This window comes from Pezoporus wallicus, unplaced genomic scaffold (assembly GCF_028554395.1).
Source record: "Pezoporus wallicus isolate ANWC-B61680 ecotype Strahan unplaced genomic scaffold, APGP_CSIRO_Pwel_v1 contig_6484, whole genome shotgun sequence".
Taxonomy (NCBI): domain Eukaryota; kingdom Metazoa; phylum Chordata; class Aves; order Psittaciformes; family Psittacidae; genus Pezoporus; species Pezoporus wallicus.
This window is the reverse complement of record NW_026638903.1, coordinates 4,158,814-4,181,034: the sequence shown is the minus strand read 5'-3', so window position 1 is coordinate 4,181,034 and position 22,221 is coordinate 4,158,814. Positions and strand designations below refer to the sequence as shown.

The window sequence follows — 22,221 nt, the reverse complement described above, 5'->3', positions numbered from 1 at the left end:
ATTTTTAATAATTTAAAACTGAAGACTAAAAACTGAAAGTTACCTATCCTGGTGACAATTATATAAAATCCTGTTTGCATCAACACCTTGTATAAAACACATGATAAGTGGCATGCATGCTGAAAGGGAAGATGAGTTTTTACTAATGATCTTGAAGTACCATGAATGATATATAAGAATTCCCAGCTATGACAAATTAATAAATCAGTATATGCTAATACTTTGAGATTTGCAAGCTTTGGCTGCCTGGTGTTACTGCACATAAGTATTCTTAAGATTACTCTTCCTTGCTGTTCATGCTGACTCATATGGTGAGACAGAGTAAAGAGTAACAGCCCATAACGTTACTCCTCTCACAAGCTATGCTTCAAGAGAGTGAGACAGGCTGTTGAGAGCAGGGCATTAACCTCGTGTAACTGCACACTGTTCAGCTCAAACACAGATGTAATGCCATGAATTAACACTGAAATTAATACAGTTGTGTTTATCTAATGCAATGCAATTGATCCCCTATTAATCACAAAAAATGGAACACAAATTTTTCATAGGTGCACATAATAATTAAGCTTGCAAAGGATCTCCAGAGGTCATCTGGTCCAATGCTTTTCTCAAAGCATGTCAATTTAGATCAGGTTGCTCAGCTGAGTATCCAGCTGAGCCATGAATAACTCCAAAGACAGAGGTTCCACAACCTCTTAGGGCATCCTGTTCTAGTATTTGACAATCACCAGTTTAAAACTAAAGATAAAAACCCCTTAATTTCACGTGTTCTAACCTGTGCCTCTTGACAACAGCTATGTAACTGTGACAAGAATTTGCTTCCACCATCTCTGTAACCTCTGGTGATGTAGCTGTGGACAGCAGCAAGGTCGTCACAAAACCTTCCCTTTTTAAGGCTGAAAAGGCCTGTCTCTCAGCCTCTCTTCATCCCTCGTGCTCTCATCCCTGATAGCCTTTGTACCTTCTGATGGAGTCGCTCCATCCAGTCAGTATCTGTGTACTTGCGGGGGGATTGCAGTACTCCAGAAACCGTCTTGCAAGTACTAAGCACAGAGTCACTGCTGGCTATGCTTCTGAGTGGGTGCAGGCATCCTGCAATTCATGTCTCTCATTGCGGGTGTAAACAAAATCAGGTTGGAATTTGGACAAGGAAAAACAGCAGGTACTCAAAAAGGAGCATACTCGATGCACCGAGATGTACTGCTGTGGCACTCTGCCCATGCTCATGCAGCTGTCACCCGTTGTGCTGCTCCTGAGAAGAGTGCTCATACTACAACGTAAAATCACTCTGATTTTCCCGTCTCTCGTACTCCCAACGCGATTTTGAATCTGCTTGTTTCGGAGCTAGCGCTATAGAAGTATTCACTTAATTGCCCTAGCTCCTGATACCATAGCCATGCCCGCTCTCACAGGTTTTGCCCAGCTCTAAGATGGCCGCCCCTAACCCTTCCGCCCGGCCTTCTCCTTTTCCCGGTCCCAAGATGGCGGCTTCGTTCCCCCTACCAGCTGCTCCTTCCCTGAGCTCCCGCCCCTTCCCATACACGCGGGATTCTGACCTCACTTCCTGTTGTGCAGCAGCCATTTTGTCTTTCCGTTGCTGCTGCTGCCCGGGCTTCTCACTCCTACCCGCCGCCGCGGGCTGCGAAACTCCAGTTCCCCCCCCCCGGGCCCGGCTCCTGCCGGACCGGCCTCCCGGCGCCTGGGCGAGGGTCCCGCGGAGGCGCAGGAGGCCCCGATCCTCCGTTCCCTCGGCAGCGCATGATCTTCCCTGCCTCGGGAGACGACCCCGCAGCCCCGCGGAACCCCCGGCGAGTGCCGGCGCTTCTTCCCCTCCACAGGCCCCCCCGCTTGTGAGTGACAGGGGCGCGCCCTGTCCCGTGTGGAGACGCTGCCCCGCAGCCACCTCCGCCCTGGGGGCGAGTGCCTGACCCACCCGCCCAGAGCGCCTTGCCCGTGCCTGGCGGTCAGCGGGAAAACCGGCGCTGAGGTTGCCCCTTTCACTCCCCTGTCCCTGTCTCCCCCTGCCCAGCCATGTCCAGCGAGGAGAGCTACCTGGCCATACTCCGGTACCTGACCAACGAACGGGAACCCTACGCGCCGGGCACGGAGGGCAACGCCAAGCGCAAGATCCGTAAGGCGGCCGCCTGCTACGTGGTGCGCAGCGGGACCTTGTACTACCAGCGGCGGCAGCGGGACCAGCAGCGCTTCACCGAGCTCGAGGTGGTGCTGCAGGCCGAGCGTCGCGCTCGCCTCATCCGCGCCGCGCACCTGGCGCCCGACGGCTCCCACCGCACCCGCCTGCAGACCTGGCAGGGGCTCTCGCAGAAGTACTGGTGGCGAGGTGAGCGGTGGGGGGAGTCCAGCAGAGGCCGGGAGAGGCGGCTGGTGGAACCAGGGTTACTAGGCGCCGGGCTTGTGGAGAGGGATGTCTGAGTGCGCTCCCTATAGGGGACTGTCGCTGTTTGGTGTCTTGAAACGCCTCGTGGTCTGTTGGCTGCGACTGCGAGTCACTCCTAAACAGGAAGGCCTCGCCTCTCTGTATAAATTACACCTTGGTCAGCACATTGTCCTGTGGCTTCTTACTTAGCAGGTTAACTAGGGTGACCTAGTTAATTGAGCTTTTAACCTCGTAATACCTTCTTCCGCTACCGTGTGGATGCTGTGCACGTTTAAATAGCAGGGCATCCAGTGGTGGTTTGTAGCCCTGGCTCTTGTTATATTTGTCGCTTTAGTCCAATGAGAAGCTGAAAAGACAAGACTAATTCTCAGTTGGTACCTGAGCTGTTAGAAATAGTAGTATATGAACAGCAACAATTCCCAATCGGGGCCGTCTTTTGGCTGAGCCAGTGACTTGGTATCTGTATTCCCTGTGGATGTGATGTTCTGCTTTTAGTCTTGTGTATCCATTAAACAAATATCCTGCGTTTCAGTTGCTCGGGGCCCAGTTTCTGTTTGTACTGCTTCTCTTGTTCTGCTTTTTTTTTTTTTTCATCCATCAGTCAGCAAGTCTGTCATTTCAGCTTTAGTTTTAACTATCTTAATTTGAAAGCTTTTTGGTTTAGCTGCAGCCCATCTTTCCTGTGCAGATCTCATTGACTTGAAAATCTTCAATTTGAAAAAAGAATTTGGTGTCTGAAAGATATCCATTCTGAATGGTGGCCTCCTTACCTTTATCTGGGTTCTTACTGTCTGCCTAGTATTGGGCTGTTCTAGCATCTGCTGTTATCCTGTGCTGGAAAATTCCTAAATGGACCTTAGTATATCTTTTAATCAGAAGAGGGCATTCCATATTCTATATTCTTCATCTTGTGATCTTATTGGCTACCTTTGTTTGCACAACCTGTAGTCTCTTATTTCTCTTGCACTGAAAATACTAAAATTCATTGCCTGCTTTCCGTTCAAATGTTACATTTCTTATCTGTCTCTCATATTAAACACTGATTTGTCTTGCCGTTATAATACTCTTCTGCTACTACTGGACAGTAGCTTGGACCCAGTTATCATCCTGAGATGAATGCCAGTCTGTTGTGTCTGTCTGCCCTGTAATTGGGAAGCAGTGGGCTGGAGTGTGACTCTGTGGCCAGGAAGGGTGTTGAATATGTAAAGACTAGAGATCTTCTGTCCTGAGAACTAGTCCCGGTTTCAGATAAAATCAAAGAAACATAAAAGTGTTTGAAATGGCCATGAATGTCTCTTGGGTTGGAATATCTTATGTTGCCTGAAGTCTGCATTTTCCTGATCCTTATAGAGACATGTATGTAACGATAGTGCATTTCATGCTCTGAAAAGATGTGAGCAGGGCAGCTTTAACTCTGTATGTCAGCCAGGTTTTAGGGCTATGCCACATTTTGAACTACAGAGGCACAGCTGTTGTTATGTATGCTTTTATATTATCCTAGCGAAAAAAAAAAAAAAGAAAGAATTTGGATTGAAAGCCATACACTAAAAATGCTTTGGTACCTAGAAGAGGACCCTGATCTTAAGAACTATTGAGTATCTAAAATTATTTAGTTTCTCCAGCTAAAGTACTCGTGGGAAATTAATTTATTTAAATCCTAAAATCATAAGCAAGCGATTTAAATTGGTGTTAATAATACATATAATTGCATACAACACAGTTTATTCTAATTTTACAAAAGCCTTTAGGTGAGCCTTCCAGTTCTTGTCCCCGTCAGTAAGGACAAGCTGAGGTACACTTGTGTTGACTAAATGCAGGACTAGGTTACAGCTTTCATTGCCTTGGGATTCTTAGGGTGAATGTGTAAATACAAGTATTTTTTTGAGCCTTAAAATTCTAAGAGTCTGCTTGATACACTGATGTTTTAAATGTCCTATCTGAAACTAACGATGGATTACAGTAGTGACATGCAATAACATACAATGGTGTGAGAGAAGCAAAACTGGTAAAAAGTCAGAGTAGGAGAAGGGTAGGTGACTGATCTGGTTTTTCTCAGTAAGTGTGTAGTACTGTTTTGCTAATCACATATTTAATTTTATGTTTAAGATAAACGAATGAAAACCAAAACTTAATTAAGCTCCATTAATTTTTCATAGGTATTCTTAAGCAGGTTAAAGATTACATTAAAGAATGCAGCAAGTGCCAGGAAAGGCTAGATCGGTCTAGATCTCTGTCAGATCCTTCTGAAATGCTGGAGGAACTAGGACTGGATGCAAAATCTCAGGAAGACAGTAACGAAACAGATGATGAATTGAGTAATGTGGCGTCAATTCCAGCTGCATCCCCAAAGCCTGTGAAGAAGAAGCCAATAGCAAAGCATGAACTTGTATTTGTAAGTACCATTGTTTACATCTGAATGTATGTAAGATGGTTGTTAATGCGTTCCTAGTCACATACTTATTTTCAATTGTTGTGATAATTTTGTAATAATAAGATGACATAAATTTTGCCAGAGATACTCAGTATGTAGGAAGGGATTACTGGTATATATGAAATTAATTACAGTATGTCACCTTTGGAAAATAAAATCACCCTGACTTCTATTGCGTATAGGACCCAAGGGAAAATGAATGGCAAAAGTAAAAGTAGTAAAGCATCACATACAAGATTCTCATGGAATCTGTATCTGTTCCTTAATAAATGATGCTATATGTATATGTACAATTCCTGTTGATAACTGGGGGTTCATATACATGTAAAGACCTTTGAATCTAGAAACAATTTCAGATTGCAGCATTGAAAATTATGGTCAAAGAACTGTTTGAGTATCCATGTTTTCCCATTTTTCCAGTTGTTTTTTAACTGTGTTTGGAGGGAGGGTAAACCTTGATGCATTTAAAGAAAGAAAATAATGGTAAAGTTAAGCTGTATATTATACAGGCTTGAAATGATTGTACGATTGCAGAAAATAAACCTTTTATGTGTTTCAGTGTGAATGCTTAAAAAGGCACAGTCAAAATGTAATTAAGTTCTCATAATGTTGTTTATGACAGGTTGACAGTAAGGGCCTTGTGAAGCAGTCATCTTCCAGACATTGTCTGTCAGTCTTAAACCAACTGAATCAGCAGAGGCTTTCCAATCAGTTCTGTGATGTGACTCTGCTGATTGAAGGAGAGGAGTACAAAGCTCACAAATCTGTCTTGGCAGCCAGCAGCGAGTACTTCCGAGAGCTCTTCATTGAAAAGGGAGCTGTCACTAGTCATGAAGCTGTAGTGGATCTGTCAGGTGAATTGTTGTGGGTTTTGAAGCTAGAAATCATAATATCCTAAGTAAGGTGTATGGTATTTGATTCAGTCTTTTTTTGAGTGTTCAAGACAGCCACATATTTTATCTTGCCTTTTTCTCTCTTTTAATCTCAAAAGTATTTTGTGTGTGTTTTAATGCTAAAGCGATTACTCTGGTTTTGCAAAATCTGATCTTCCATGTTGGATGGACATTGGGATTTCATCTTAAAATTTCTGAGAAGCTTTGAATTGATTTTTACCTTGCTTAGGTGTGTTTCCTCCTTGTATAGTCACAAACATTAAATAAGGGAACATAGTCAAATGCATGAATACATCAAGAGGGCATCTTGACTAGCTTCTTGGAGAGCTGTTTAGTTGTACAAATACTAAATTGTTTTCTGTGTCTGTGAAACACTATTATACATGTTTCTGCTTATTTCTCAGACCTTCTGGTACCTTCAAGATAGGAGACCATCCTAAAATAAATGTTCTAAAAAGAGCTTTATAGTGATGAAGAATACTGTACAGAACATATGCCTACTGCATTGCTTTTCCATTAGCTTCTTAACTATGTCTGCATGAACAATAGACATGCATGAACAATAGATATCTAGCATGATTGTCCAAAAGGTACTCCGAATTAAATACCTGATTTACAGTTTACAGAACTGTGGAAAATTATGCCAAGTGCTTGTTTTTAAGCATGTCTATCTATAAATCCATATCTTTATTTTTCTCATTAGTCTCTTTCTTGTCTTATTTTTCTGCCGCCCAATTGTTACTTGAGTCTTGAGTACTTTCTGAACGTAGCATGTCCAGAAAGACTTAGGTTAAATTAGGGTTATATTGTGGCTCTCCCAGCATCTTGAAACACTCTTCTAGAGAATTTATAGAACCTCCGTTCTACTTATTGGAAAAGTTGTTTAAGGTTACTTCCACATAGAAAATACACAACGAGGATGCTTTTGTGTAAATTACTATTAATTGAGTCCCAGTGGAGAGGCTTCAGTGTTACTTGCAAGGCTGTTTCGCTCTAAATTTCATCTTAACCATATCGAAGATGAATTGTTGTATCGTTCGTGGGATATTTTGATGTAATTCAGGGTCATCAGTGTTTGTTCTAATCTCTTGTTTTATTCCTTGTAGGGTTCTGCAAGTCCAGTTTCCTGCCTCTTTTGGAATTTGCTTATACTTCAGAACTAACCTTTGACTTCTGTAGTATGGCAGAAGTCGCCATGCTTGCCCGGCACCTATTCATGTCAGAAGTCCTCGAAATTTGTGAAAACGTGCACAAACAGATGGAAGAGAAGCAAATTACAGTGTACCAAAAGGGAGATATTCAAACAGTAGAGTCAATGCAAAATTTAGCAGAGCACACTGAAGTTGAAATGCAGCCCGTGGACAGTGCTGAGCAACCTGAGCTCACAGCCAGTGGGGTGCCAGTAGCTGTGAACAGAGCTTATTCCCCTGCTGGGACAGAGAAGGCAGCAGCACCCCAGCCTGACCTCCTGCCCCCAGACCCTGCAAAGGCCACTCCAGATGATCTTCCAAAGCCTGTGGAGCAGTGTGAAACACCTGAAAATTATGTCAAGATACAGCTGCTGGAGAGCATTGCAAACAGCGCCGTGTCTGTTGTAGAGGTGGAGCCATTGGCTGCGGAAGTCATGGACACACAAAGTCAAATGGAAATCGAGACAGATCAAAATGAAAGTGGTAAAGCAAATGTGGCTTCTGAAGACTCCTCAGAAACACTCAAGCAGACATGTGGCAGTCAAAGCAAAGAGCAGAGCATCTCAGATTTGCAACCAGAAAGCCAAGATGATACTTACAAAAGCAAGCTACGTCAGCGTTCTGTTAGTGAAGGGGGCTATATCAGATTGCATAAAGGAATTGAAAAGAAACTCCAGAATAGAAAGGCAAATCCTAAATCTGCAATACAGCAGGTATTCTGTCTGTTTTCAGGCCTTTGTTTCAAAACCAGTCTGAAAGGACTTTGCTGTTTCCAGGCACTGTCTGGGAAATGTTTTTCTTTATTGAGCAATTATCATTACTAAAAAACTAAAGTAACTTCCAAGATGTGACAGTTTTGCAAAACAAGAAGAACCCTAAACCAGACCAAACATTGGCGCCAAAATTCTTTCCATATTAAAAATCTTTAGAATGCTTAGTGACCTTAGCCCAGCTTCAGTATTTTCCCACAGTTTGGTTGGACAGAAGGTGTATCTTCTCCCTAAAATTCTTCAATGATTTGGAAATTTAATTCTTAATTAGCATGTGCGTATGTCAGTTGTAGACAAATGTATTTACCTATTAGAAAAATGAGGCCTATTAGAAAAATAGACCTGTGAGTTCTATTAAGACTTGAAAACAGAGCATTGGGAATGAAAAATGGGACATCCTAATTAGATCTTAAAACATAGCTATGAGTCACATTAATGTAGTCCTTTGGATTGTGGTCAGTTAAAAAACGTTCAGTGAGCACTGATATTAGAAACTCTAGCACTTGGACATATTAAGTGTTTAGTAATTGAACTAGTTTTTTTCTGGGGGGAAGAAGGGTGGGTTTGTTGTTAATTTGGGGGTTTTTAAATTAAGTGGTGGTCTTAGTCTTTTCCTTTCAGGAGTTTTTCCTTTTCTAGTGCCAATGAGCAGCTGACATCTCACTGAGCGTTAACACATCCACTTTTGTGACAGTGCCTTTTGTCTTACTGCATGTCAGCTGAATTTCTAAATCTGAAGTGTTAATTTCCAGGGGTGTTCTGTGAGACACTTACATACTAGAGCCACTAGTCCCCACCAGGGGGATAGTTCTTTATCATTACAACAGCCTTGTGAATATAAATTGTAGCATTAGTCTACTTTCACAGATTGACAAGTTAAAACCCAGATGTTAAAATGAGCACAAGCAAAATAGTTGAGCGACCTATATCCAGTGGTTGGAGAAGGATGAAGTTTTTTCCTGTTTTGGGAGAGGGAATGTCTACCTTAACCTCCTGTTAACTTACTTTGCGGTTTTTAAATCTGACCGCTCGACAGATGAGGTCTGCAGACAGTGGCTGCCTATGAAAAAAAAAAGAAATTGATTTACCTAATTGCTCAAAATTAGGAACTTGGGACTAGGTTTCTGCTTTCCTAACTTATTTTATAGCTCTTAACATTTTTGTCTCATGTAGCCCTCAACTTCCCCTCCATGGCGCTGGATGTCATATAAGTACTGGGAGATGCTCCCAGTTTTGGTGCTGGGAGAATAACAGGAAAGAGGCTGTAGGAAAAATGCTGCTAACTTCTGAATTATAGTAATTGCAGTTGGCATGGAGATATTTGGGATGAAATATGCTTTGTATGAACAGATTATTTTCCAAGCTCTTACTAATCATCTAGTAAAAAAAAACTTATTCTGCGGCTTCACAATTTAGCAAGTTTGTATCAGTTTTCAGAGCAACAGCAAAATTAAAGAAATTAAGATGTTGCCCCTGTGTTAAGTTTCAGTTTGGCTTTGAGATACATGGAAGGGCTGAAGGGCTAGAATGTTTGCAAAAACTGTTAGATATCTCACTTGTTGAGAGAACAGGAAGAGGAAATGAGGATACTTGTACTTTTTTCCCTTGCCTTGTTCTCAGAAACCTGAAGGGAAGATACCTGATGCAGGAAATTTCAGCCTGGTCAATTACAGTTTGACTTTTAAAGAAGTCGACAGCAAATTTCTACAAAGGAAAGCAAGATTAACAGCTCCAGGTAGCACTGACAATACTGCCTAATAAACCCACAAACCAGTAGTAAAGCTGTGATGCTCTAAACTAAAAAGAACTTTGCTTAAATACTGCACTTTTCTTACAGGTTCTTAATAACTCAGTTTTTGCTGGCTGGTAAAAATTAATTAGGCCACGTTTTTTAATCTGATGACTTTTGTAGTAAAGCAAATGTAGATGCTGAAAAGGGAAAGTTTAGGAAAGGGTTGGAAAAGTTTGATAGATAACATTGTGACAGTACTTTGTAGTAAATCTGTAACTTAGCTGTCACTTAGCAGTTACTCAGGGATGAATAGTTAGTTATCTGTGAACAGTAGGTCATTGTCTGCCTATAATTATAATCAGTTTATGGTTTCAAAACAAGACCAACTTTTCACCCACCATGAGATCTGTAGTTCTGCGTGAACTTAAACAGGGTAACTTTCTAGCAACTAAGTAAACTGAGCAAAACCAGATGCAGTTATAGTAACACACAGAAACATCAGCATTCAGTACTAATTTGCAGAGAAAGTATGAAATAGTGTAATAAAGTTCCTTCAGGGGTTATGTTTTTCCAACTTAGGTTGCCATGAAGCTGGTACAAAGAGGGAAAAAAATGAAACAGCCCAAAAGAGACACCATGGAAAATAATGAAGTAGAAGCTCAGCACAGATGCTCAGAGTGTGGAATGGTGTTCCAGCGGCGCTATGCACTTATAATGCACACACTGAAACATGAAAGAGCTAAAGATTATAAATGTCCAGTAAGTTGAAGGTTTCTTGTTTATAAACCTCCCTCTTCATGAAAATTCATTCAGTAACAACATTAGTAATTATTTTTCTTGTATTGTTTTGATACCTGTATTTATTTTCCTCACAGATTTCAGGGACAAATGTGGCCGTGATCTGCATGGGGTGGGGTAAAATGTGGTGCAGCCAGATGGCCTCACAGCACCGTATGATGTGGGAGTATACTTGCTGCTCAAGACAGTGCTGGTGTGGGCATTACTTTTAACCTTACCAATAAATATACAATTGTGTTTAGATTAGCCTAGAAGTTAGCCTCGCTGGGAAGCAATCAGTGGTTCTGTCAGTAGCCATTACAACTATTAATTAACCTGAGATAAAATGCCAGTTGGAGTCAGGTCATAGGCCTAGCTAATTGTGTTAATATACTTAAAACCTTTGAATACCTTTTTTAATAATTTTTGAATATTATATGTGAAGTAAAGTTGTAATATTTTCTTCACAGTTGTGCAAGAAAGAATTCCAGTACGGTGCCTCACTGCGAGCACATCTTGTCCGGCACACTCGGAAGACTGAAGTGAACACTTCTGCTTCCAGTGCAGAAGAGACAGGCGCGTCTTCTGTGAAAGGGAGAACTAAACGGGAGTTTATATGTGATATATGTGGGAGAACTCTACCTAAGCTCTATTCTCTCAGAATACATATGCTCAAACATACAGGTGTAAAACCACATGCATGCAAGGTAATGAGAAAGTCCTTTTACTCTCTGATCAGATTAGTAATGTTTTCTTGCTATTTTAGTATTGACACCATGTCCTAAAATTTAGATTAATTTAGATAACTTCAGAATGCATTCCTGATAAAAATTCGTGTAGTCCAAGAGTGAGAAAACTAGAATGAAATTGAATCAAGAAAGTTCATACTTCTGTATCTAGAAGAGTGTCTGCAAAATCTGGTGCAAAATCATAGGTTTGGATGTCCTGATTCCCAAGAAATACAGGATGTTTTGTTGTGTTTAAACACCTATTACAAAATATGTTTGTTTGGTTTGGGGATTTTTTGGGGTGTTGTTTTTTTTTTTTGTCATCCTATTTCACTGGATATGGATTTTTTTTATTTTTTTTTTTTTAGGTTTGTGGAAAGACCTTTACATATAAGCATGGATTAAAAATGCACTTGGCTCTCCATGAAGTACAGAAACAGTTCAAGTGCGACTTGTGTGAAAAGTCTTTTGTCACAAAAAGAAGTCTTCAGGAGCACATGAGCATTCACACAGGTAAGTGATGGGAAAGAAGACCCTTCTACTTTGGTTGGCTATTGCATGCTGCTGAACATTAACAGTGCTCTTCAGTGACAAAGGAACTGTTTGAAAAAATAAATAGTAGTTTCTCCTTTTTCTTTACTGTTCAGACAGCTGAAATAAAGGTAAGTGGTCATGTTACATTTGTTTTCTGGCTTATTTTACCTTAGCTTAATGTTATTATGCAGATGTTCTACACAAGAACAGGGAATCATGGTTGGTCTGTCCCTATGTTTTTATGTACATATTAAATGCCTCTGTCATTTCAATCAGACAAAGATAGGCAACAGGCTGGAATATTCTCGGGCACTTAGTTTCAGCCTATCCTTTCAGAGGAAAACATGCCAAGTTTAATCTCTCAGAATCTCCATATATATTTTTATGAGATTTCCTGTACTAATACTGACATTTTATCAAGCCTGGTACCTTGAAAGATCTTAACATGTGAAAGATGACAGTAATTTAATACAAGCAGAGTTTTGAAATTGTAATATGTAGGAAATGTCTTTGTTTCTTGCTTCTGTGAGTTGGGCAGAATTAACAGTAAGAGACTTTTTGTTAAGATAATTTGTTCCAGAAATGAAGGAATTTATACTAGTACTTAGCATTTGGAAACGGATGAGTTGTAGCAGAAAACTTTTAAGGTGGTGTGCCACAAATTCAGGATGCAGGCCATCCATAACCAATACTGCGTTGCTGGAGAAGTTGCATATTATATGAACACAGGCAGTTGGTTTTTTTTCCACACAAGAGGGCATTTTTTTAGGCTGTTCACACTCCTTGAGCAATTAGGTAGCTGCAGTGTTGTACCTGTAGTTAAAAATGCGCAATAAAGTAATTGCCTGTAGTATGGGCAGCAAATGAGGAATTAGAGATGTGTGCATGTCTATGGGGGATAAGATATGATAGGTATCACAGAAATACGGTGGGATGGCTCCTATGACTGGAGTGTTGGAAGGGAAGGTTACAGGCTCTTTAGAAAAGCCAGGCCCAGAAGATGGGGAGGGGGAGTTGCTATTTATGTTAGGGATAGGCTGGAGAGTATGGAACTCTGTCTGGGGACAGGTGAGCAGTCAACAGAGAGCTTGTGGGTCAGGGTTAAAAGGAGAACAGCTATGGGAGACATTACTGTGGGGATCTGTTACAGACCACCTGATTAAGAGGACTCTGTGAATGAAGCGCTCTATACACAGATAGGAACAGCCTCACAGTCGCAGGCCTTTGTCCTCATGGGGGACTTCAGCCATCCTGATATCTGTTGGAGTGATGGTACGGCCCAGCACAAGCAATCCAGGAGGTTCCTCGATTGTCCGAAAGACAACTTCCTTCTTCAAGTAATGGAGGACCCAACAAGGAGAGGTGCCATGCTTGACCAGCTGGAGGCGCTCACCAACAGGGAAGGGCTGGTTGGAAATGTGATGCTCCAGGGCAGCCTTGGATGCAGCGATCACGAGATGGTCAAATTTGAGATCCTCAGGACAGTGAGAAGAGCGTGCAGCAAGCTCACTGCCCTGGACTTCAAGAGAGCAGACTTTGGCCTCTTCAGGAACCTGCTTAGTAAGGTCCCATGGGATATAGCCCTAGAGGGCAGGGGGGCCCAAGGCTGTTGGTTGATATTCAAGGATCACCTGCTACAAGCTCAGGAGTGTTGCATCCCAACTAGAAGGAAGAGCAGCAGGAGGGCCAGGAGACCTCCTTGAATGGATAAAGAGCTGCTGAGGAAACTTTGAGGGGAAAACAGAGGCTTCTAAAAGGTGGAAGAAAGGACAGGCAGCCTGGGAAGAATGCAGGGATGTTGTCCGGGAAACTAGGGACCAGGTTAGGAAAGCTAAGGCCCAGCTAGAATTAAACTTGGCTAGGGACGTTAAGGATAACAGGAAGGGATTCTATAGGTATGTCGCAAATAAAAGACCGACTAGAGACAATGTCGGCCCCCTCCAGAAGCTATAGAGAGAAATGGCTACCCTGGATTTGGAGAAGGCGGAGGTTCCTAATGACTTCTTTTCCCCAGTCTTCACTGGCAGAGGCTCTGACCACACCACCCAAGCCTTGGAAGGGAGATGCAGGGACTGTGAGAGTGAAGACCTTATGCCCACTGTAGGTGAGCATCTGGTTCTAGACCATCTTAAGAACCTGAATGTGCACAAGTCCATGGGACTTGATGAAATCCATCTGTGGGTCCTGAATGAGCTGGCAAATGAAGTTACTAAACCACTGTCCATTGAAAAATTATGGCAGTCAGGTGAAATTCCCGATGATGGGGAAAAAGGGAAATATAACCCCCATTTTCAAGAAGGGGAAAATGGATGACCCAGGGAACTACAGACCAGTCAGTCTCACCTCTGTGCCTGGCAAAATCTTGGAGCACATTCTCCTGGAAGTCAAGCTAAGGCACATGAAAAACAACAAGGTGCTTGGTGACAACCAGCATGGCTTCACTAAGGGGAAATCCTGTCTGACCAATTTGGTGGTTCTGTGAAGAGGCTACGGAACTGATGGACAGGGGTAGAGCAGTTGATGTCATCTACCTGGACTTGTGTAAAGCGTTTGACACTGTCCCACATGACATCCTTGTCTCTAAATTGGAGAGACATCAATTTGATGGATGGATCCACTCGGTGGATAAAGAACTGGCTGGATGGCCGCACACGAAGAGTTGTGGTCAATGGCTCAATGTCCAGCTGGAGACCAGTAATGAGTGGTGTCCCTCGGGGATCGGTGTTGGGACCGGTCTTGTTCAACATCTTTGTCAGTGACATGGACAGTGGGATTGAGTGCGCCCTCAGCAAGTTTGCCGATGACACCAAGCTGTGTGGTTCGGTTGATATGCTGGAGGGAAGGAATGCCATCCAGAGGGACCTTGACACGCTTGTGCGGTGGGCTGATGCCAACCTTATGAAGTTTAACCATGCCAAGTGCAAGGTCCTACACCTGGCTCAGAGCAATCCCAGGCACAGCTACAGGTTGGGCAGAGAAGAGATTCAGAGCAGCCCTGCAGAGAAGGACTTGGGGGTGTTGGTTGATGAGAAAATGAACATGAGCTGGCAGTGTGCGCTTGCAGCCCAGAATCATATCCTGGGCTGCATCAAAAGGAGTGTGACCAGCAGGTCTAAGGAGGTGATCCTGCCCCTCTGCTCTCGTGAGACCTCACTTGGAATATTGTGTGCGGTTCTGGTGCTCTGAACATAAAAAATGACATGGAACTGTTGGAACAAGTCCAGAGAAGGGCCACGAGGATGATCAGGGGACTGGAGCAGTACAAGGGGTAACGGGTTAAAACTTAAAACAGGGGAAGTTTAGATTGGCTATAAGGAAGAAGTTCTTTACTGTGTGTTGAGGCACTGGAATGAGTTGCCCAAGGAGGTTGTGAATGCTCCATCCCTGGCTGTGTTCAAGGCCAGGTTGGTATTCAACCCCCTCCATGGCAGGGGGAATGGAACTTAAGGTCCTTTCCAACCCTAATGATTCTGTGATTCTATGATTCTAATTTACAGGTGCTGCTTCCCCCTCTATGTATTACATTGGCACATGCAAAATGCACTTAAAAATTCCATATGTGTGTAAGTAAACCAATATATCTTTGTAACACAGGTACTTAGAGAAATTATATGAGAAGAAGAAAAAAGTCTCGCAAAGCACTCTGAGGATATGGAGGCCTGGCTTTTTAACGTGTTTTGTTTTGTTTTTGTTAGGCGAATCCAAGTATCTTTGCTCCATCTGTGGAAAATCTTTTCACAGGGCATCAGGACTCAGTAAACATATAAAGAAACACCAGCCAAAGCCTGAAGTTCGTGGATATCAGTGTACTCAGTAAGTTGGTTGGGGGTATTTTTGGTGGGTTATTTTTTTCTTGCCATTAATGATCCCAGTAATGTTAAAGATTAAAGTGGCTCCTTGTTGTAGCATGAAAGTGTTCACTGGGCTGGAATAAGACTTTTGAAGCATAATATAAAAAAAATTCACTTTTGTTAGTACATGAACTGGAAAGGAAAAGCCTTTTTTTTAAAACTGTTACCTAGCTCTAGTTTCATACACTTGTTTTCTACTGAGTGTGTTTGCACTTGTAGCTGTAATCAGTAGTGATGTGATTTTAGAGCTCCTGTGTTGGACAGATAGGTAGGTAAGGTCATAGGCATTGCAAGAAGGGTTCTTGCCACCTTTTAATGTGATAGCTGGTTTCAGTTTAATTTGAAAATTTCCTGTGCAATCTAGATAATATGCAATTTACACTTGTTTAGTGAACAGCATAAATTAAGACTCACTGACAACTGCAGTTAGCTTGATCATAAATGCATCCACCAGTGCTATATGGTACTATGTGATGAAGAGGTGCAGATGGTGAGGCAAAGACATCTGAAGAACAGAATCCCTTTCAAAGGGAGAAAGCATGTCTTTAATTTGACTGACCTCTGTAGTTTCCATACGAAGATGAGCTAGTGATTTGTAATTTCACATAGTTGTACTATGTCAAGGTAGAAATGAAGGAAAACTAGTTCACCTGGATTTAGATGTATGCAAGCAGCAAGCTAAAGAATGAGTATCACTAGTTTTGGATGCTTGCTTGTAGGATTCTGAGTTTGATTTTTCATTTCTAAAAAAAACTTTTGAGCATTTCAAACAACAGATCCCAATTATCTTTATCAATAATTAATCCTCACTGGTTAAGGGAAGAAACAGCTGCTACCATAGGATCTTATGAGGACCGTATAATACAAATTTCTGATGTCTTCCAGTTGGTTTGCCTTTCATTATTCCTCATAAAAATAACAAGAAGAATATAGTTACCTGTAACAGACAAAAGCGTTTCGGGAGTCCTCAAGTTATATGCTAGACTTTCAGATAAGCTGCTGTTCCTTTTAATTTTCCATAGTTTGGAAAGAGATCGTGCTGATGATGCAATCATTGTTGTCTTCTCAATGGCTTCAGTTGCCATTAAAGAAGAGGGTTCCAGTGCCTTTGAAATCAGGATCACCAAGATCTATCTTATATAGGATGCTAAAACCTTTACTGTTACAGGTGTGAAAAGAGTTTCTATGAAGCCCGAGATCTTCGGCAGCATATGAACAAACACTTAGGTGTGAAGCCATTTCAGTGCCAGTTCTGTGGAAAATGTTACAGCTGGAAGAAAGACTGGTATTCTCATGTCAAGTCTCATTCTGTCACAGACCCTTATAGGTAAGAGAAAATTCATTTAACAATGTTAAGTTGTTATACAGAACTACAGCCAGTCAACAAGGAACTTCTAGTCCTTTGTTAAAGTACCAATTGATTGATGTTGACTGGGGTCTTGAGTACTTGAGAATGGATGGGTGACTTCAGATAGTGTGGTCCAACTATTAACCTGCTGGTACAGTCCTAGAACTAATACATATGAAATTGTAAGAGAGTAAATATAATTAAGTTAGAAATGCTTTATATGTGATCTCACTTTTCTAGAATGGTAAGTAGAAGCTTTGTGGCTGTAGCTCCATCCAGCAAGATTATTTCTGATTACAGAACATAATTTAGTGGGACAGTGTTCCCATAAAACTTTGTCTACTGTAATTAAAGTGCATTTTAAAAAGCGTAACATAAGCATAGCATAATGGTTTCAATAGATTTCTCAACACTTTTTAGGTGTAATATATGTGGTAAAGAATTTTATGAGAAAGCTTTGTACAGAAGACATGTAAAGAAAGCCACACATGGTAAAAAAGGAAGAGCAAAACAAAATCTGGAACGAGTTTGTGAGCATTGTGGAAGAAAATTCACGCAGCTCCGGGAATATAGGAGACACATGAACAATCATGAAGGTATGTAGAAAACAAATAGCCATGACATCCCCCAATCCCTGAAAACATGGAGAAAGGGGTAATTGTTTCTTGTAGTCTATGTATGTCTTGTGTTGCAAGAAGCTTGGAAGTTTGAACAGATTTAAAGCAGTTCTAACAGTTTTATGCTTATCCTGGTTAGTTAGCTTGCTTCCAGTGATTCCCAGAAGTTGGGATCTTTCTAAAGCTGCAGTTGCACACAGGGACAGTGACAATTTGTCCTTCTTAGAACTTTTAAGAGGGACTGTTTTAGAAGTGATTAAAGGATGTATATCTGGCAAAGAATTGGATGAGTAAAACGTTCCCCAGTTTAAAAGGTGCATATAGCTAATAAAATATTCTTCAAACAGCAGAATGATTGGCCTGAATTTAACAAAAGGACCACTGTTGGAAATTGGCCAACTTCTTGATTTATAAGAAGCAGCAAACTATGTGATGTTTGGGGAAAATATGAAAACACTTGATAATTAAAAAAAAAAAAGTGTGCATTTTTACTTTAGATGTGAAGTATGATATTTGAGTATTTGGTTGTTCCAGCTGTGTTGGAAGTCTAGATACACTCCCATCTCAGGGGAAAAAAAACCCACTTTTATGAAGCATGTGTCCTTTTAAGGAGCTGTTATGAGTAAATCTAATAGCTGTCTTGCTATTGAAATAGAGATTTTGTGTTTGTTCATAAACAGAGAGTGTCCTGTAATAGATACCTAGCCTAAGTCCACAGTAACTGTTATAGAGGAAAAGCTATCACTGAAATAGTTTGTCACCACCCACATGCCTCGTTAGGTACTGCAGACCACAGAGCTCAGACCTGATAAGGGAGAATAAAATGATACAAGTATCAGGTGCAGTATCTGAACATACGTGCTGTGGAGGAGGAGGGGAAAAAACTGTAGGTGGAAATAACTAAAATAAGTGCTGGTGTTTGATGAGAGGTTATAGAAACATTTCTAGTCACCTTTTGGTTCTGTAAATCTAAGTGCCAAATTCCATGAAGTAAAACATGATTTCAGAAAGCCATCACTGGCAAAAAATAACTAGAATTTCATTAAGTGGTATGCACTTAAAATAGGTGAGAAGCTGCACTAAGAAGAATTTTGAAAAGAGAAAATTTTTAGAAGTAAAAGGTTAGATTGAGCAGAGCACTTGTGGAAAATTTTTCCACCGAATGTAAGATTTTGTGCTTGCATTATATTGTAGCATAGAAATGGCAAACAAGTTCTCCTGCTTACATGGAAAAAGTGAAAGGATTTCTTCTATCCTTTTATACTGCTGTTTTCCTGTTGCTTCTTATCAACACTCATGTTTTTATGAACTCCTGACAGTGGGCTTTTCCTTGCTTTCCCTTTGAGAGCAGGTGTGAAGCCATTTGAATGTCTCACCTGTGGAGTAGCCTGGGCAGATGCGCGTTCACTGAAGCGCCACGTGAGGACACATACCGGGGAGCGACCGTATGTCTGCCCAGTGTGCAATGAAGCTTACATTGATGCCCGGACACTACGGAAGCACATGACCAAGTTTCACAGGGACTATGTACCCTGCAAAATCATGCTGGAAAAAGATACTCTTCAGTTTCATAACCAGGGGACACAGGTGGAGCACGCCATCAGCATTTTGGCAGCAGACATGCAGGAACGAGAAACCGAGATCAGTGTTGGTGGTAGTGAGATTGAGACTGTGGTAGTGACAGGAGAGACACTGGAAGCCATCGAAGCAGTTGCAGCTACTGAGGAATGCACATCAGTCTCTACTCTTTCTGACCAAAGCATCATGCAGGTGGTAAATTATGTATTAGCACAACAGCAAGGACAGAAAATGGCTGAAGTGATGCAGGGCATCGAAACTGTAGAAGTGGAAGTGGCCCATGTTACAAAGACAGACTGAATATAGTGTACAAGAGAGCAAAGAAGGGTGAGGTCTTACGATCTGTGAGAGCCAAGTATTTAACTGGTTATCCAAGGCTTACCATGAGGCCTGTTTTCAAATGGTTAATCCCCAGTGCTGAACATCTTGGTGATGAAATACTGCACCATGGGGAAAATGTTAAGATGCTTCAGTGTGAGCCAAGGCTCTGAAAGCTAGGATTTCTATACTGGCTGTAAGTATGAAAATAAAAATAATGTTTTCTGTGTCATGGACTAAGTATTGTGCTGAAACTTTTAAAAAATGAAAAAAACATTTAAAGAGCCTGCACTAAATATTAGAAATGCACAGTTACTGGTGTCTTTTTTTTCTACTTCTGTTTTTATGTGCATTTCATCAAGTTTGTGAGCATATTGCCTGTACTGGATGCTGTCTGTTTACTCCCCAAGACACAGGGATGGCAGAATGCTTCATGCAGTGTGAGCTTCATGCAATATACAGAAAACCCGAGGCTTTCCTTTGGGTAGATGCACCAGTGGCAGTGTGAATTCCATTTTTTAAGAACTTATTTAAATTCCAGGTTGTGGGTGGCAGGTCCAAGGTTCAGTATGACGTTTTGCAGATAATGGGCAGGGGTCTACTGAAACCTGAGGAAGTGGTTTTCTGGGACAGACTCTGAGTTTCCATTGACCAGAGGACAGCCCGCTGCAGCAACACTGCTTAGAGAAGTGAACTGCTTTTTATTTGTGAGCAAGGTACTTACACTTCAGCCTCTGTGCATAACCATGTTCAGTTTAATGACACCTGGTTGCATAAACAAAATTATCATCTGCATTGTTGTAGGTATCCAGAGGATACAATCTAATGATGGATGTTTCTGATTTTGCATTATATTTAATATAGAGACTCTCAAATTAAAAAGATCTAATGGTTCCTACCTGGACTTCTTTGGTATATTTATATTCACATCTTGTATTGAAAGGAGGACCCCTGCTAATTCCCAAATGGAACATGTAGCAATATCAGGATAGAGAACTATGAAAATGCTAATATGGGATAAAAATCCAATTTGTCTCAAAATTACCAGTGTCCAGAAGACCTTATTGCTGCTGCTGTAAGAAAATACTTCTAGGACAAGCTAATTACCCAGTGCTACATCACATAGAGGGAAAAATTCTCACGGGGTGTTCCTGTGAGTAAGCATGAATCACAGCCTTGCTTGGCCCAAGTTTAAATGCCCCTGATATAATACCACAAACAGTGCATATCTAAATCTGTACAAGGTGTGTATTCCTTCATAGCTGGTTGCTTGGGTGTTTATGCAAGCAGCATATCTGTCAGGGTAACTGAAGGTGCTATGCACATGAACAAACAAGTGTATTTTTTAACTTGTTCTTAGTCTGTAGTATTATCAGATGTTTTGCAGCTTTGACAGCAGCAAGGTACCCAAGGAGCCAGAAGCCTGTGATACTGTAGGATGAACATGCATATAACTGTTCTACCCATGAAATGGATCCACTGAACAAAAGTGAAGCAAACCCTATGAGGAAGCAACCGCCTCATTTGAATTAATATTTCTACCTTTCATGTAACTATTTCAGTACCTGTCTACTAAGTTACAGAAGGGACTGTACTTTTTATACTTTGCAAGCATGTAGATAAGCAGTTGTTGAAAACTTTTTAAGCAATATGCAGCTGGAGTTCCTGTCTGGAGTCCAAATTAATCTGTAGATGACCATTTCAAAGGTCACGGTCTTCCTGCAGGGAAGTAGTTATTTATGCATCCTGCAGCCCTTGACAATTGTGTTCTTTTCTAATTACCTAATGGAGTAAAATTAAAATGATTAATGATAAAATACAAATACTGCTAGCTCTGACTCTTGAATTTTTGTATGCACAAGAATCTGGAGACAGCCATCCTGCTTAAATTAAACTACTGCCATTATGATGAAAATATTTAAAAGAGCACTAGGTAAACTTCAAAGCTTACTTCAGTGTTTGTATCTTACAAATAATTATGTATTACTGAAGTGAGGAAATGTTCAAGGAAAAAGAGCTGTAAATAGTGCTGGAACATTATTTGTGTATTTACTGTGTTACCTTACAAAAGGAATATTACCGGCACCTTAATGGAATTTTTGGTGCATTTATTTATTTGCCCAACCTATGGAAGAAGCTGAAGTGAATCTGAATTTCACAATCTTGTTTACCTACTGTAAAAAAGCTTTTTTAACTGATGTGATGGCCTGCCATTTGACAACTATAATAACAATAACTAACCAAACAAATCACAACTAATCTTGTTTCCTAAGCAAGACTCAGCCAGGAATGTCAAAGCTGACTGTTGTGGCACTCCTTTCCTAGCACAGTGTGCCTTACCCTTTCAGAACAGCACGGGGTAAGTAGGGAGTGTCGCTCTTCACTTTGCTGTTCCCATCCGTGTGAAGTTGCCTTATGTTTTCCTTTGAACTTCAGCTCGTAAATTAAGATATTCACTACTCTTCTGCAATCTCTCTGAAGTCAGGCTGCAAATACGCAATTAATATTATTTAATTTTGTTAAAAAACAATAAAGTTCATGTGAAATGTCCATTTATAAAGTATTCCTGGTGAATTCCTGTACATAATGAATTTGATTTGTACATTCTGCTGTTTTTATTTAGTGTTAGATGTATAAAGTTATGGTTATTTCTAAGTCATTAAATAAATTGAGCTTTGCCAGGAATTACTCTTTCAAGCAATTTTTTTTTGATAGGAAAAGAGTGTTACAAAATTATTTACTTCTCAAGTATTTACCTAGATAATGTCTGGTCTGAACAGGTATAGTAACACCTGCTTTTCAATTTTTGCTTAAGGCTCAAACCATTAACTTGTATGAGGAAAGGAAACCTGCTGCCCTCCTAAATTGTATCAGACCATGGCTATACAAGAGCATGATGTTAACCAAACACATCCTGAAATCACTTTGGCTGCCAGACCTTTTAGTGGATTATGTGACCCTGCTACCCAGCTATACCCAGTTTAGTTTGCTTCATATGTTATTTCTCTTGGCTTGGGTTTCTGCACAAGTCTGCCACCATACAGCACTTATCTTGA

At 41.0% G+C, this 22,221-nt stretch overlaps 1 protein-coding gene across 1 annotated transcript; it reads left to right on the top strand.

Moving 5' to 3' along the window:
* The first annotated feature begins 1,939 nt into the window (after positions 1-1,939).
* ZBTB11 (zinc finger and BTB domain containing 11) lies at positions 1,940-21,850 on the top strand. Its single transcript, XM_057413012.1, has 11 exons — positions 1,940-2,341; positions 4,555-4,790; positions 5,452-5,683; positions 6,829-7,625; positions 9,994-10,173; positions 10,662-10,898; positions 11,288-11,432; positions 15,149-15,266; positions 16,473-16,631; positions 17,073-17,248; positions 18,621-21,850. The coding sequence occupies exons 1-11, from the start codon at positions 2,032-2,034 to the stop codon at positions 19,145-19,147; spliced, it is 3,117 nt and encodes a 1,038-aa protein (XP_057268995.1). The 5' UTR covers positions 1,940-2,031; the 3' UTR covers positions 19,148-21,850.
* Positions 21,851-22,221: the final 371 nt, after the last annotated feature.